Here is a 12,898-nt window from a genome sequence, read left to right on the forward strand (position 1 = left end):
ATAGATACAGTAACGCTTTCTAGTGTGCGACACTTCTGGCAGGGGGACTGACAGTGTGTTATGTGTAATTAATGGCAGCCTCCATCCAGATTTCCTAAATGCCAGGATGTTTAGGAGCACCTGCTAGTGGCTTTCAGCACAGGACATCTCTCTCCTCTCCAGCTCCTTTGCCTCTGCATTCTTTATCTGTGCAGCTCACGGAGTTTAATTCCATAGCTGTATGAGGTGGCTGAGCTCCCAGCTTGAGGTAGGGTGCCCCATTCCCCGCAAAACAGCAGCTGAATCCTTGCACAGGCATGGGCAGTAATTTCCTGTGTCACTGGCAGCACATGCACCAGGGCAGTTAGCCCTGGTGTTAGGAAATCCCTATTCCATCAGGTTTGATTGCTGCATTTCTTTGAGCAATAAGGCAATAGTCTCATTGAGAAGCATTCTTCAGTATAGATTGAATATAGTTACCAAGATATCAGGGTATTCAGACTTACCCAGAAGCAAGGATGCTCTGTCCTTGTTCCAGTTCATGCCATTTTAAATAAAGCTGTATAGTCAATACCTGCTGGTGACCAGAGCAGACACTTCCCAAGCAACTGCCTGCCCTTGCTTCATTTATCAGATGATGAGTGAACTTGAATTTTTGTCAGCATGCATCTTAGAAACCTTAACTCTGGGAGTACCTCTAAGGTCCTGTGTCACATAGGCTTCAGAGAACTAATAGAGATGGTCAAGGTTGATTTTTCTGCTCGCTAGGAGTAGGGGAGCTGGGGGAACACTGGGGCTGAGTTTAAGGAAAGTGGTGGAGGTGCAGACCCTGGTTTCTAATAGAGGTGTAAACTTACAGATTTAGTCTGTTCACCTAACAGATACCTGGTTGCTGCACTGATTTTTAATTCACACCCACCTGTTTGCATGTCCTGCACCATTACATACTACAAGTACCTGCTGCTTCATTTTTAGAGCAGGATTTGGCCAGACAGATCCTTGAAGTAACTCAAACCAAAGGAGAGGCAGTGGGCAGGTGGGAGAGGTTCTCCCCATTCCCTCAGCAGCACTCTCTGTGTTCATGGGGAGCAATGCAGTGAGAGGTGGTGTGAGCCAAAAAGTAACCTCCCAGCACGCCTGCCCGGGCAGAGGAGATGTGGCAAGCCTTTCGCAAGGGCACAGTAGGTCAGCCAGCGAGAGGGGACTGTACAGCAGACTCTTGTTCAGGACACACGCTGCTGCTTTGTAAGAGAGCAGCCTTTTGCCCTGCGCGTGTTTACTACCCAGGCACACAACTTGGCAGAGCGCTTCGGAGAGCACAAGCATCTGGCATCGCTGCTGCCAGCCCTGCCTTCTGCCAAGGGGGCTGGATTTCACTCTCAGATGAACAAGAAGCTGTTTGACCTCTTCCTGCCACGTGTCTTAAGTCTCTCCTCCGCTCTGTCTGAGCAAGGGACATGTTGCGAGCGCAGTGGGAGCAGGATTTATTTTCTCAGTAACCTCTCATAACTGAGTCTCTCCTTGCAATGCCAGTCTACTTTTTTTTTCTCCTCTCTAGATATTTTCAAACAAGCTTTTATCTTAGCACTGTTTGCCCTTAGCCCTATCATTTCAAGCAGGTCAGTCTGCTGATTGATGTGAACAGAGTGATATTAGACATGAAAGCACTCCTCTATCTTGTTAGCCTTGTTACAGCCATAGTGAACTTGAGCACAGATGGAGTTTATTTGTCATGCGTCAAATCTATGTATTGGCGTAATGGAGAGGCAAACTGTCTGCAGCAAGCTGTAACTTTTTGAAATTGTCCTTGAAAGAACGTTATGTGATTGGTCAGTTTGACTTACAAAGGAGGGGATTTTTTTAGCTTGCTGTTGTTTGCATGCATCAGGTCTTCATTAGGTGACTTTTCTACACAGGATTGTTAGCTCTGAAATCAGTGTGAAGCATTTGACACCCATGCATAGATTACCTAGTCTGAAAGATTAAGCTTTTGGTTATGACAGAAGACAGGATTTGTTTTCCAAGTGTTTGAAACTTCCAAATTAATTGCTGAATCTTGGGCAAATCCAGAAGGACTGGAGCAAGAAATCCTCTCCTCCTTGCTGCAGAATGGATCAGGGCACATCTCCATTGCTATCAGGGAGCTGCATGGGGGATGGAGGAGCGGAGAGCAGGAAGGGAAGGTTAAAAGTACAGACAGCTGGTTTTCTGCTATTCTTGCACTGTCCTGGGAAGTGGGAGTAAAGACGGATAGGAAGAATAGTAGTTAAGAGTGGTTAAGGAAGATAGTGGTTAAGAGAATTGAAACTACCTGAACCTGAAATGTGACATTTTTGTCATTTACATTCCACTGAGCTATAAGTGAGTGAAGAGTGAGTTGTGTTACCTGACCTGGATGATGGAGGGGTTTTATGGAGAGGAAATATGTGGTAAGAGGAGCAAACAGTAACATCAAGGAATATGGTCAAATATGTGTGTGTTCTGTTTTAATTTAGGTTTGTCTTAAATGAACTGGTACAGACTGAAAAAGACTACGTCAAAGACTTGGGAACTGTTGTGGAGGTGAGCTGAAGCAAACCCTGCTATGCAAAACGTTTTCCCACTAAAAAGCACCATGCTGACAAGTGACAACAATAAAAATGCAGCATGAGAAACAAACTGCTTTATTTTGCACTCTGCTTCCATGGTCCCCTTCTCATGTTGACAGAAACAAGAAGAAATGCCTTTGGAAACTATTTTTGTTTCCATCTGATGAATGTTGTATTCTAGGTTTCAACTCCAGTGTGCAAAGGTTTTTCTTGGCTACCCTGCTTTGTGACAAACTCTTCCTGCTGTAATGCAGCCTTGAGAGCAGTGGTGGAGAATAACTCATGCTCCTACCACTTATTTCATGCTTTCCTTGCTGACATATTGAGTAATGGTAACACATACTTTACTTGAGTTTGCACCTGGACTAATGTCCTGTGTCTGAGTACCTTTCAGGAAGCTGGGTTTGTGCTGAGGTGTATGTATGGCCTGTTGATTATTGTTTTGCAAAAATACACTTGAGATTAAATAGAGTTTGGGTTTTTTTCTGTTTAAAAACAGTCATAGTTTTTTTAAGCTTCAGTTTGTAAAGACCTGGATGATCCCTAGGGATCACCTGTCAGAGCCAACTCACGTGCAGGGTCCGGGATTTTTTCCCAGCAAGGACTCAGAACTGGAGGCTCGTGATTGAAGTGGGATTTCGGCAATGCTTTTTGGCATTCACTTGTCCAAGGAGAATTATCAGCCCACCTAACAGTGATTTTCAACAGCTTCCAAACTTGAAGACCTTTGTGTTATCTTCTGTTTACATCATGCACCTCTGGCAAACCTGACAGAGGGCTGCAGTGCTCCAAAGGCTTATAAAGCAACTCTCAGGAGGTGTGAGAAATCATATTCATGTGGCTCTTTAAATTTACTTCTTGGCTTTGTGCTCCCACAAGGCTCATGGTGGTAAATGGAAGAACTCAGTACAGAGTGTGGCTTCTTCCTCTTACCAGAGAAGCCAAGAGCTTGATACATTTGTTATACTTTTATCTTCTAATTGCACTTGTCACTTCAATGACATCTAATAATGGTTTGTGTAAGTGTTGTAGATATTCAGAATAAATCCTCTGAATTTTCTTCTAAGAAAACTGTGTAATTTAAAGTATCTAGATGGGTTTCTGGTTTTAAATTGTACATAAGATATTTTAAGCATTTTCAGTGTAACAAATCCTGACATTAAACTTTTGGTTCTTTTTTTAAAAAAAAAAAAAGGCATAATTATTCTCCCCTTTCAGATGAACCTTTTGCTAATCTCTGATCATTAATCCTAAAGGGCTTCATGAAGAGGATAGAAGAAAAAGGAGTTTCTGAAGATATGAAAGGGAAAGACAAGATAGTCTTTGGCAATATTCACCAGATCTATGACTGGCACAAAGAGTAAGTTTTTGATTTAGGTCCTTTATAAGCACTTTTCTAACCACTCATTCATAAAGGATTGGGGTGTATGGTGTCTATGTGTCTAAGCTGCTTTAATTGAACATCATTAGGTCATTCAGTGCTGAACTTCCAAAGGACATTGCCTCACTTTAAATGGTCTCTGTTACTTTGTAAGTGCTGCTTAGTAACTTCAAAAGTCATTGTGAACATGTTCTAATTCATGTGCTTTTAGCCAGTTTCACGATGCACTAGATCCTTATACAGGGCTTTGTCTATCCAATCAAAAATGGCACAGCTGCATGAAGCAAAGCATCGGTCCTACATAAACTCCTTTTTCCCAGTGAAAAAACTTTGAAGGGCTATAGCTTTGCACTGCCTGGCTTTATGGGAGGGTCTTTGTCTTGCCATCTCTCACAGATACAGCTTGATGCTGGCTGAAACACTGTGCCAGGAGTGCTGCTCAGTGTGACAGAAATGTTGCATACAAGGGAGTCTTCTCTGTGTCAGTGCTGTTTTGGCAATGGCTCTTGCCATTCCTTGCTGGGGAATGGTCCATCCTTCTCATAAGCAGGCCCAACGTGGCACTAGAGAGGTGCAGCTTGTGCGGTACTAGCAGGAAAGCTACTGAGGCTGCTATCATTGTGTTTCTTGGGTCACAGCTGTAGGCTCAATCCATTCCTATATCTTGTGGTCCTCAGCAACACAAACATCTTTTTGCATCTCACAGGATCAAGAAGACTGACCATACCAGTAGTATTTGGCTAATAGGGTAATAAAATTCAAATATTTTCAAGATGCTTCTCACGTAAAAGTTCTAACAATCTTTGGCCTGGTTGATGCTTTTGACTCTGGGTTAGGAACTCTGTTTCATGAAAATCTGCTGGAAACACGTGGCTTATTTCAAACCCTGGGAAATTTCTGTTGTAACTGTATGAACAGCAATGTCTTGTTTATGGACTATGGTTACGATTTCAACTCTGGTACTCAGAAATACTCTACAGTTCTGGCTAATGAGAATTTGAGCATGCATGTGCAGTCTTGAGCAGCGGACACTGGTCTGGATCTCCCTTCAGCTCTGGACATTTCCCTCACCCAGGAAACACAGTGTCTTTCCCGTCATGTATCCCACAGGTGCTTATCTCATGGCCTGGGCCTGTCCTTGTCTTCTGACAGATGCCCTTGTGAGCACAGAACAAAAGTAGTACGGAAAAGCTTCACCATATATTAAGTTGATACCAGCAATGAAGTGGTTTTACTGGTGCTATTCATTGTTTGTGTGATGATAGGAGCTTTCAGTAACATGCAGGGAGGCATTCCCTATTTTTAGCTCCATGTATCTGGGTCAAGAAGTCTATTTACATGCAGATGAATTTAACATTTATAGAGGAGTGAGTTATGAAAGCATCTGTATCTGATGGTAGCAATAGGGACGTTTAGTTGGGACAGCTGTCCAATGAACATCTTTTTTTGAGGTTCTGGGATTTCTTGGGACCAGACCATTGCAGGCATGTCCTCTCACAAAATCGGGCTACTGTAGCAAATCCATGGAGGCAGTTGAGACAGAAATCCTGCAGTGAAAAAGAGGAGGATTGTGGAAATGGAGATTGTCAGGATTTACCTAGGAGTTAGAAAAACCTACCAGTATTTCTAAATTTTAGCTTAACTGCTTTTACCTCACTTTTAGGCATCCCAGTATATTCTGGGTAAGGGTATTCAAGCTTGAATGAATGACGGATTGGTATTTATTAATTACTATTTCTGTTATGAATTACCATATATTACTAACAGTAATATACTGAAAAATAGAAAAAAACAGAACATACCAAAACTCTACCAGCAAAAACATGTTGACTTGTTTATTAAAAGTGGAAATTTTGGCATCTCTTTCACATTGACCAGTACTCCAAATCTGCTCATGCAACTGAGAGCTTCTGGTAAAGCTTCAGTTGAATTTTCACAAGCATTTTGGTATATGGAAAAGATTTACTTTGGGAGTTCTCAGTGAAGGAAAGCAACTCCTGCAGTTAGATAGTAATTGACACTTTTAAAAATCAAAATCACTGTAATAGTGAAGAAGAGCAGATGTTTTGGACAAGACCTCCATATTTCACAGCTCTCATCTAATGTTTTAGAAATGCCACTATTAAGGGCTGAAGCCATTTCATTTATTTAATACTATAGCTAAAATTGCACTAATACATCTGAAGGATGACTAGTTTGCTGCTGGGATGACCTAAAGAAGTATTCTGAAATGTTGATATCCTTTCTTTCAGCTTTTTCCTGGCTGAACTGGAAAAATGTCTTCAAGAACCTGACCGTTTAGCACAGCTTTTTATTAAGCATGTAAGTTTTACTTTGTTACCTATCTCTAGTATCGTTGTCATTTAGGGTGTGATGACTCCTTTCCAAAAATATCTGCTTGTGCCAGCTTGATAGTTTTACATGTCTAAACTTAATTTAAACATAAATTAGCCCTATAGTTATGCATCCTCAGTGAGCATCTGGATTGAACTAAAGCATTAATTATTGCCTTCTTGCAGACTTCTTATTTTGGGGGCAAAAGTGATGCAGCCAAGGCCATCTGCTAAAATATAATTCCGGCAGCTACTTGCCAACTTCTAGGATTGACGTATTTGTGTGATATTAGCCAGAGCACAATTCTATAGCAAATTTCAGACCTACCAGTGTGGGAATGACAACTCTAACTGGCTACCCCCATGGAAGCCTCCCCTTGCCTATGGTGCAAAAGTGGAGAACAGCACCAGTAAACCAATATACTTCCCTGCTGCAGCAAACTAGATCTTTGATTAAACCAAAAATAAGGAATACCAAGCAGAACATCATAGCAACTTTCTGCCAGCTTTTAACAGCAGAACAAAACAGTAGCCAGTATCTCACCAGGCTGCTGTGCCTCTTGCTTTCATAGGAGCGGCGGTTACACATGTATGTGGTGTATTGCCAAAACAAGCCACGATCTGAATATATAGTAGCTGAGTATGAGGCATACTTTGAGGTAAGCATGGCTTATTATACATCACTGCTACTTACAGCTGAGTCCTAGTCAAGCAGACTTCTGTAACCTATGGGGTTTGTCTAAAACAAACTCTATAAGATTTTGATAACTGCAGATGCTGCTAAAGTCTGCTACAGGGAAAAAAAAGTTATTTAAGTTATTTCACATTCTCATGTTGTTAATTTCTAATAAATATTTAATCCGGTACTAACTGTCTGTGGCCCTCAGAGTGCCACAACTGCATTGATTTCTGTCCAAAATAAAGTAAGACTTTAATCTGTAGTCTACAAACAGGGGAGGAGGTAAAAGTTGTTGGAGCTGGGTGGTGCCTCTCATAAATTCCCAGTAACTTTGTCTGTTTCAAGGGGACTAGACACATTTAGATATTAATGTGAAAGAAGCTTGTTTAACAAGGGAAAGATGTTTTGTTTCACCCAAGGGCATGAGACATGCTCTGCAGGACTTGTTTGTGAGCTAATCCCCTCTGCAGTGGCAAGAGTAGTCTCCAGATCTTGCAGTCCTGCTCGGTCAGCTCAAAGGGGGAAGGGATCCTGTGCTTTCCAGCGCCTTCCAGCTCGGTCATGACTTTTACCCAGTCTTTGCCTAAATAGGATATGCCAGATTTTTAAATCCTCTAACATTCCCTCTTGCAAACAAAAGATTAAGAACGGACCAAATTTCTGTGGAAATAAGTCTCTGCTGAGACATTTTATCATGTTCTCTGTCTTAATCTGTGATTGTTTGCGATTGTTTTTAATCCTCAATTTTTAGGAGGTTCAACAGGAAATAAGCCAACGGCTAACCATCAGTGACTTTCTGATCAAGCCCATTCAAAGAATAACTAAATATCAGCTTCTTCTCAAGGTGAGTGGAAAGATACAGTTCGGACTAAACTATAGTCTGCATCTTTCATTAGATGCTGTTTTTTTAAAATTAGCCTTAGTTTTAACTGAGGAATAACTTAATCAAAGTCTGCTTAAACAAGGGCATACAATGACAGAGTGTCAAGGAAAATGTCCAGAGAGCAGGGGGGCCACATCTGTGGGATTAGTTTGCAATTTAAAATAGTAAAAAGATTTTTTGTTTAGTTTTCTATTGGAATTTGTTTATAGAGGAGTAAACTTCAAATAGGAATTTTCTTCCTCTGAAGTTTCAGAGTAAACTTTCAATTTTTTTTAAACTGCACAAGTGTGTTAATAAAGCCTGTCTTTGGTGCTGTATGGCATACTTCTAATAAATGCTATAGCCTCCATTTCTGAATATCTCTCTCCAAATTAGCATAAGAAACTTATTTCCTGAATATTCTGATGTCTTAAAATTTGGGGAGCTCACCACAATTTTTTTCCCAAGGTGTCTGACCACTCTGGATTCTGCTGACTTATCCACAGTGCCAATTTCTCAGCATTTCTGAAAATTCATCCCTAGGTGTCTGAAGCTAATATGTAAAATTAGGCATGTCTGATCCCTACCCTGTAATCTTCAATAGTACTGGGACTCTGAGCTGGTTTCTTCTCTTTTTTGAACTAGTCTCAAACAGGCTGCATCAGCCCACATTTTGGTAATTGCACACTAGCAAAGAGACAACAACATGTTCCCTGAAATGCAAAAAGGAAAAGAAAAATCTTCAAGCGTGTGTGGTCCTATGTCTTAAGACAGGGACCAAGTAAGCATTCCCAAGGGCAATGCCAGCTTTGTCTTTTTTTCTGCGATGTCTTCAGCAACCATCCACACCCCTTTCACATATCTATAAAGTGGTTATAACGTTCAGCAACCTCTGAAGATGAATTTATTAATATTAGCAAGTTACTTCTCAGACAATCACATGCTGAATATGCTTTTTCTTTTTCAAACTGGCATCTTTTGTTTTCTCTTTCTGAAGTGTCTTAATGCAAACCTTTCTGCTTTCTCCAGGATTTCCTAAGGTACAGTGAAAAAGCTGGTCTGGAGTGCTCTGATATAGAGGTACGTTTTCATGTCCTGGACAATAGTGCTGTTATCTAGTGGCACTTTATATGGGGGAATGAAGTAGTCCTTTGACAATAGTTGAAGATCCCGCTGGTATTCTAAACGTGGTATTTCTCTTAGTTTAAGTCAGAAGATGAAGGCACAGTCCTGCATTGTAAGTGCACCGTCCTATTTTAGACATTACTGTGCATCTTCAGTGCATGAGGGCCTTGCCGTGAATAACTGCTAGCAGTGATCATGCTATTGAAGTTCATTATTTGACACTTTGCTTTTAGGAAGCCTCTGATTCTCTTGTAATAATACAACATCTTTTTTCCTTAACAGAAAGCAGTTGAATTAATGTGCCTTGTACCAAAACGTTGCAATGATATGATGAACCTGGGTCGCCTCCAAGGCTTTGAGGTATGCATTTGCATTCTGCTTATAATAACTAGGCAAGGAAAAGTATTTTATCTTTCTATGATTGTCTCCCTACTCCAGTCTGTTCATCTAGTGCTTTTTCTTCTCCAGTGCTGAACTGCATGCTTTGGTGAAGTTTCAAAGGAGGGGTTGATACACCTCTCACTCTAAACTTGTAACAATCTGTCTGTTGTTTCTTCAAAATGTGAGATCTGTAGAAGCTTCTGCAAGCTTGAATTAGACTTCTTATATTTATTGCCAGAGCAAAATAAGTGGTGAACCAGAATGCCTATTAGAAAGGTCACCTACCATTAACATGTTAATAGCTTCCTCTGAGTTTGACAACATCCAGGAAGGGACTTGTGAGCTATAACCCCATGGGTTACAGCTTGTGGTTTGTAACTAAGCCAATGCAGACTTTGGCAGTCCCGCTGAGATGTCTTATCTCCAAAATGAAGTCAAGTTTGTCTTACCATCTTATGCATTGTAGCATTCCTGCAAACAGGTAGGTCCTGGTTTTTTGCACCTTCAGAGGTGTTGTGTCATTGATTACTGGCTTAGGGGTGATGGAGAGCTCTTTACTAGAGGGAATCCAAGGCACTACAGTAATGAACTACATAATGAGAACAGTGTTTGAAATTAAGTATACGAAACACTCTACTTGAGACCTCTTGCTTTTGGTTTTATGCACAATCTGAGGTAATGAGAACAAAGAAAACCTGTGTTATTTTCCTTAAACCGAGGTTGTGATTTACAATATTGCTGCTTTGATAACTTAGAAGGGATATGTCTCACATGAATTCAGTGCTGCATGGAAAACTTGGACTGCATGAAATGAAGCAGATCATGGTGGGTCAGGGTTTGTAATGTTGGTGCCTGTCTGCTTTTCAGGGCAAGCTGACAGCTCAAGGCAAGCTGCTGCAGCAGGACACCTTCTATGTGACGGAGCAGGATTCTGGAGTTCAGTCTCGACCGAAGGAGCGTAGGGTGTTTCTCTTTGAGCAAATAGTTATCTTCAGTGAACTCCTCAGAAAAGGATCTTTAACGCCAGGCTACATGTTCAAGAAAAGTATAAAGGTAAGAAACAGGGATAGGCATATTCTGTTTGATGGTTATGTAAGGAAATCTTACCAATTCTTTGTACTGTGAGACTGGTCCATCCTGTCACAGGTGTACAACAATTTGCAGAATACGTTTGCATTTACCTTTCAGTGGATCAGAAGGTGTTTAAGACCATCTCTCAGTAAACCACTGGGTGTCTAAATTTACTGGGTAATTTTTACAAGGAACACAACCAGGAAAGATCCTCTCATTCATAGCTGTGAGTTAGCAAATATTGCTACAAAGCCTGCAGTAGTCCAAGAAAGTATACAATAGTTGCTTTTAAGCATGATCATAAAAGGTGGGGGAAAGTGTAGTATCCAAAACAGTAATCTTAGGTCAAACTATAAGTCAGTATTAAGCATCTGTGTGACTTAACTGGAAATACTCTCCCTAATGTGGGGAGGGCTCTTAGTACAAATATGAATGTTGCAAGAAGGTAGAACTATTTCAAAAACAAACAAAACCACACACAGTTCTAAAAATGCATCTATGAGGAATTATAAAACCAGCTAAACTATAAAGAAAGTTTTAAGAAATTAATTTTGATTTTAAGTACTTTCCAAATTATGGGGCTGGGGCTAAAAGTAAAAATAGAAAGTAACGAGGGAAAATACTTATTTGTTTGTTTAAGGGGTTTTACGCTTGTTTAACAAATGCTGAAATGATGAGGGTGAATTGGTGCTACACGTCTCCTCGTAGAACAGTCTTTGCTGTGCCTGCAGAAAGAACAAAGTCACCAGTTCCTTTGAAAGTCTTGATTGTTCAGAGCTGAGAAACCAATGTGGGATTGATTTCCTTTTCAAAATACAGGTTAAAAAGAGATGTGGGAGAATGCATTGTGTTTGCTCTAAATTTTAAATGGTACATTAATATGAAATAGGAGAGAACAATATCAAGTGAAATAATGCATATTAACCATGTATAATCAAACAAATCTATGATAAACAGCATGTTTACTGAAATGAGGACATCTTCTTGGCTGACAGAAACTTATTGAAAAGCCTATATCCATTTGCAAGTCAGTGTATTTCATAGTTTCCAGCAAAATAATAAGCTATAAAGGAGAAACCTAAAGTGTACAAATAAACAATCATCTTGATTTAGATGATCAACTTTGATTATTGCTGATTTAAATTGTTATTAAAGTTGGAGATGGAAATAACATGAATCATTTTTACTTCAGTTTATTGTATTTATAACAATGAGGCTTTTATCTGCAGGAAACAATTCCTGAATTGTATATTGTAGATAAAGAGGGAAAAATAAATCTCTCCTAATGTCAATAAAATTAGCTTGCCTCAAGGGTATGAGTTGCTTTTCTAGTTAAACAGTCTATGAAAGTAATGCTACTCCCACTGTCTGTGTTTAAAATTTTTGTGCGATAATTTTCCAGTCCCTCTTTTCTTCCATTTGGCAAATAGCTCATTCTCCTGTTGAGTGCCTGCAGCAAGTGTGGGATCCCCCATGGCTCCATGCGCATCTCCCCCACTGCAGTGTGGAGTCCGTGTGCCGGCAGCTCTCACTCCCTGTCTCCCAGCTCCTACTTCAGCTTCTGGCTGCTTTTGCATTTCTCATGCAGGATTTGAGGAGGCTTTACATGGTCAGCTAGAACCAAGTTTCTTTGACCTTGGTTCAAGTGCTGACACAATCCTGCTGGGCAGGTTGAACCCATCTTCACAGCAGTTGTCAGGACTGACGAGCCATCTTCGGCTAGCTTTGGTACCATCTGCGGTCATGGTGGTCCAGTTCTCTGGGAGACACTCCCTGAGAGATGTAAGCTGTTTCCCAGCTGGTCACATCCTCCCACACAGCAGAAGGACCTAGCCTGCACTGGAGATCCCATTTCTTTCCTCTGTGTCACAGCCACTGCTGAGCATTGAGGTCTCTCCATTCAAGTAAGAAGCGCATATGACTTCAAAAGCAGCCATTCTGGTCTGTCAGGGAGATGAGGATCCCAAATACTGTTGTCCAGGGTCTGTCACATTCAGACTGTGATAGAAGCTTCAGCATGATGTCCTACATTAGCAAAGAACCCTTCTTTATGCAGTGAGGTAGTTAGTGTTCAGAAATCGCATTTTCCTTCTTGGATGTTTCTCAGTTGGATACCTTTCAGACTCTCAAAATACGTAAGTGGGTAGCCTTGGCAATACATCTCCCTGAGACACAATTAGGAGGCTAGGGACTCTGACCTACAAATCTTTTTCCTGCAGTCATACCAGGATTGATTTATCTGCTTTGGCTATCAAGCAGAGGAGCAAGAGCTCGAAACAAGAGGAAGAGCACTGTCCAGGCTCACTGTCTGATCCTTTCCTTGTCCCCGTGTCAGAGGAGTTCCTGCATGTCCCTCTAACTTCAGAGGGACCCCCAGAAGAGAGGGAAGAGGCTTCTTTCATCTTAAAGTTTGGATGCTGGGCAGTATTAAGATGTGGAATGGATATCTCCATACCTTGACAGATTCTCAGAGATATTGGAGATAGACTTCTTCTAGGG

At 41.0% G+C, this 12,898-nt stretch overlaps 1 protein-coding gene across 17 annotated transcripts in view; it reads left to right on the forward strand.

Annotated features, from left to right (window-relative positions):
• The window catches only part of KALRN (kalirin RhoGEF kinase), a 360,200-nt gene that overhangs the window by 308,077 nt on the left and 39,225 nt on the right, over positions 1-12,898 (forward strand). For all 17 annotated transcript variants that reach the window (XR_003398843.1, XR_003398844.1, XM_026853030.1 and 14 more), the window contains 8 exons: positions 2,475-2,541; positions 3,824-3,927; positions 6,201-6,270; positions 6,854-6,940; positions 7,712-7,804; positions 8,852-8,902; positions 9,230-9,307; positions 10,196-10,381. Coding sequence is in view for 15 of the 17 variants with exons in the window: in XM_026853030.1 (XP_026708831.1) it covers positions 2,475-2,541; positions 3,824-3,927; positions 6,201-6,270; positions 6,854-6,940; positions 7,712-7,804; positions 8,852-8,902; positions 9,230-9,307; positions 10,196-10,381 (736 nt within the window). In the remaining 2 variants the exon portion in view is untranslated. The remainder of the gene's footprint in view (positions 1-2,474; positions 2,542-3,823; positions 3,928-6,200; positions 6,271-6,853; positions 6,941-7,711; positions 7,805-8,851; positions 8,903-9,229; positions 9,308-10,195; positions 10,382-12,898) is intronic.

This window comes from Athene cunicularia (assembly GCF_003259725.1).
Source record: "Athene cunicularia isolate RWA chromosome 7 unlocalized genomic scaffold, athCun1 chr7_part1, whole genome shotgun sequence".
Classification (NCBI taxonomy): Eukaryota; Metazoa; Chordata; class Aves; order Strigiformes; family Strigidae; genus Athene; species Athene cunicularia.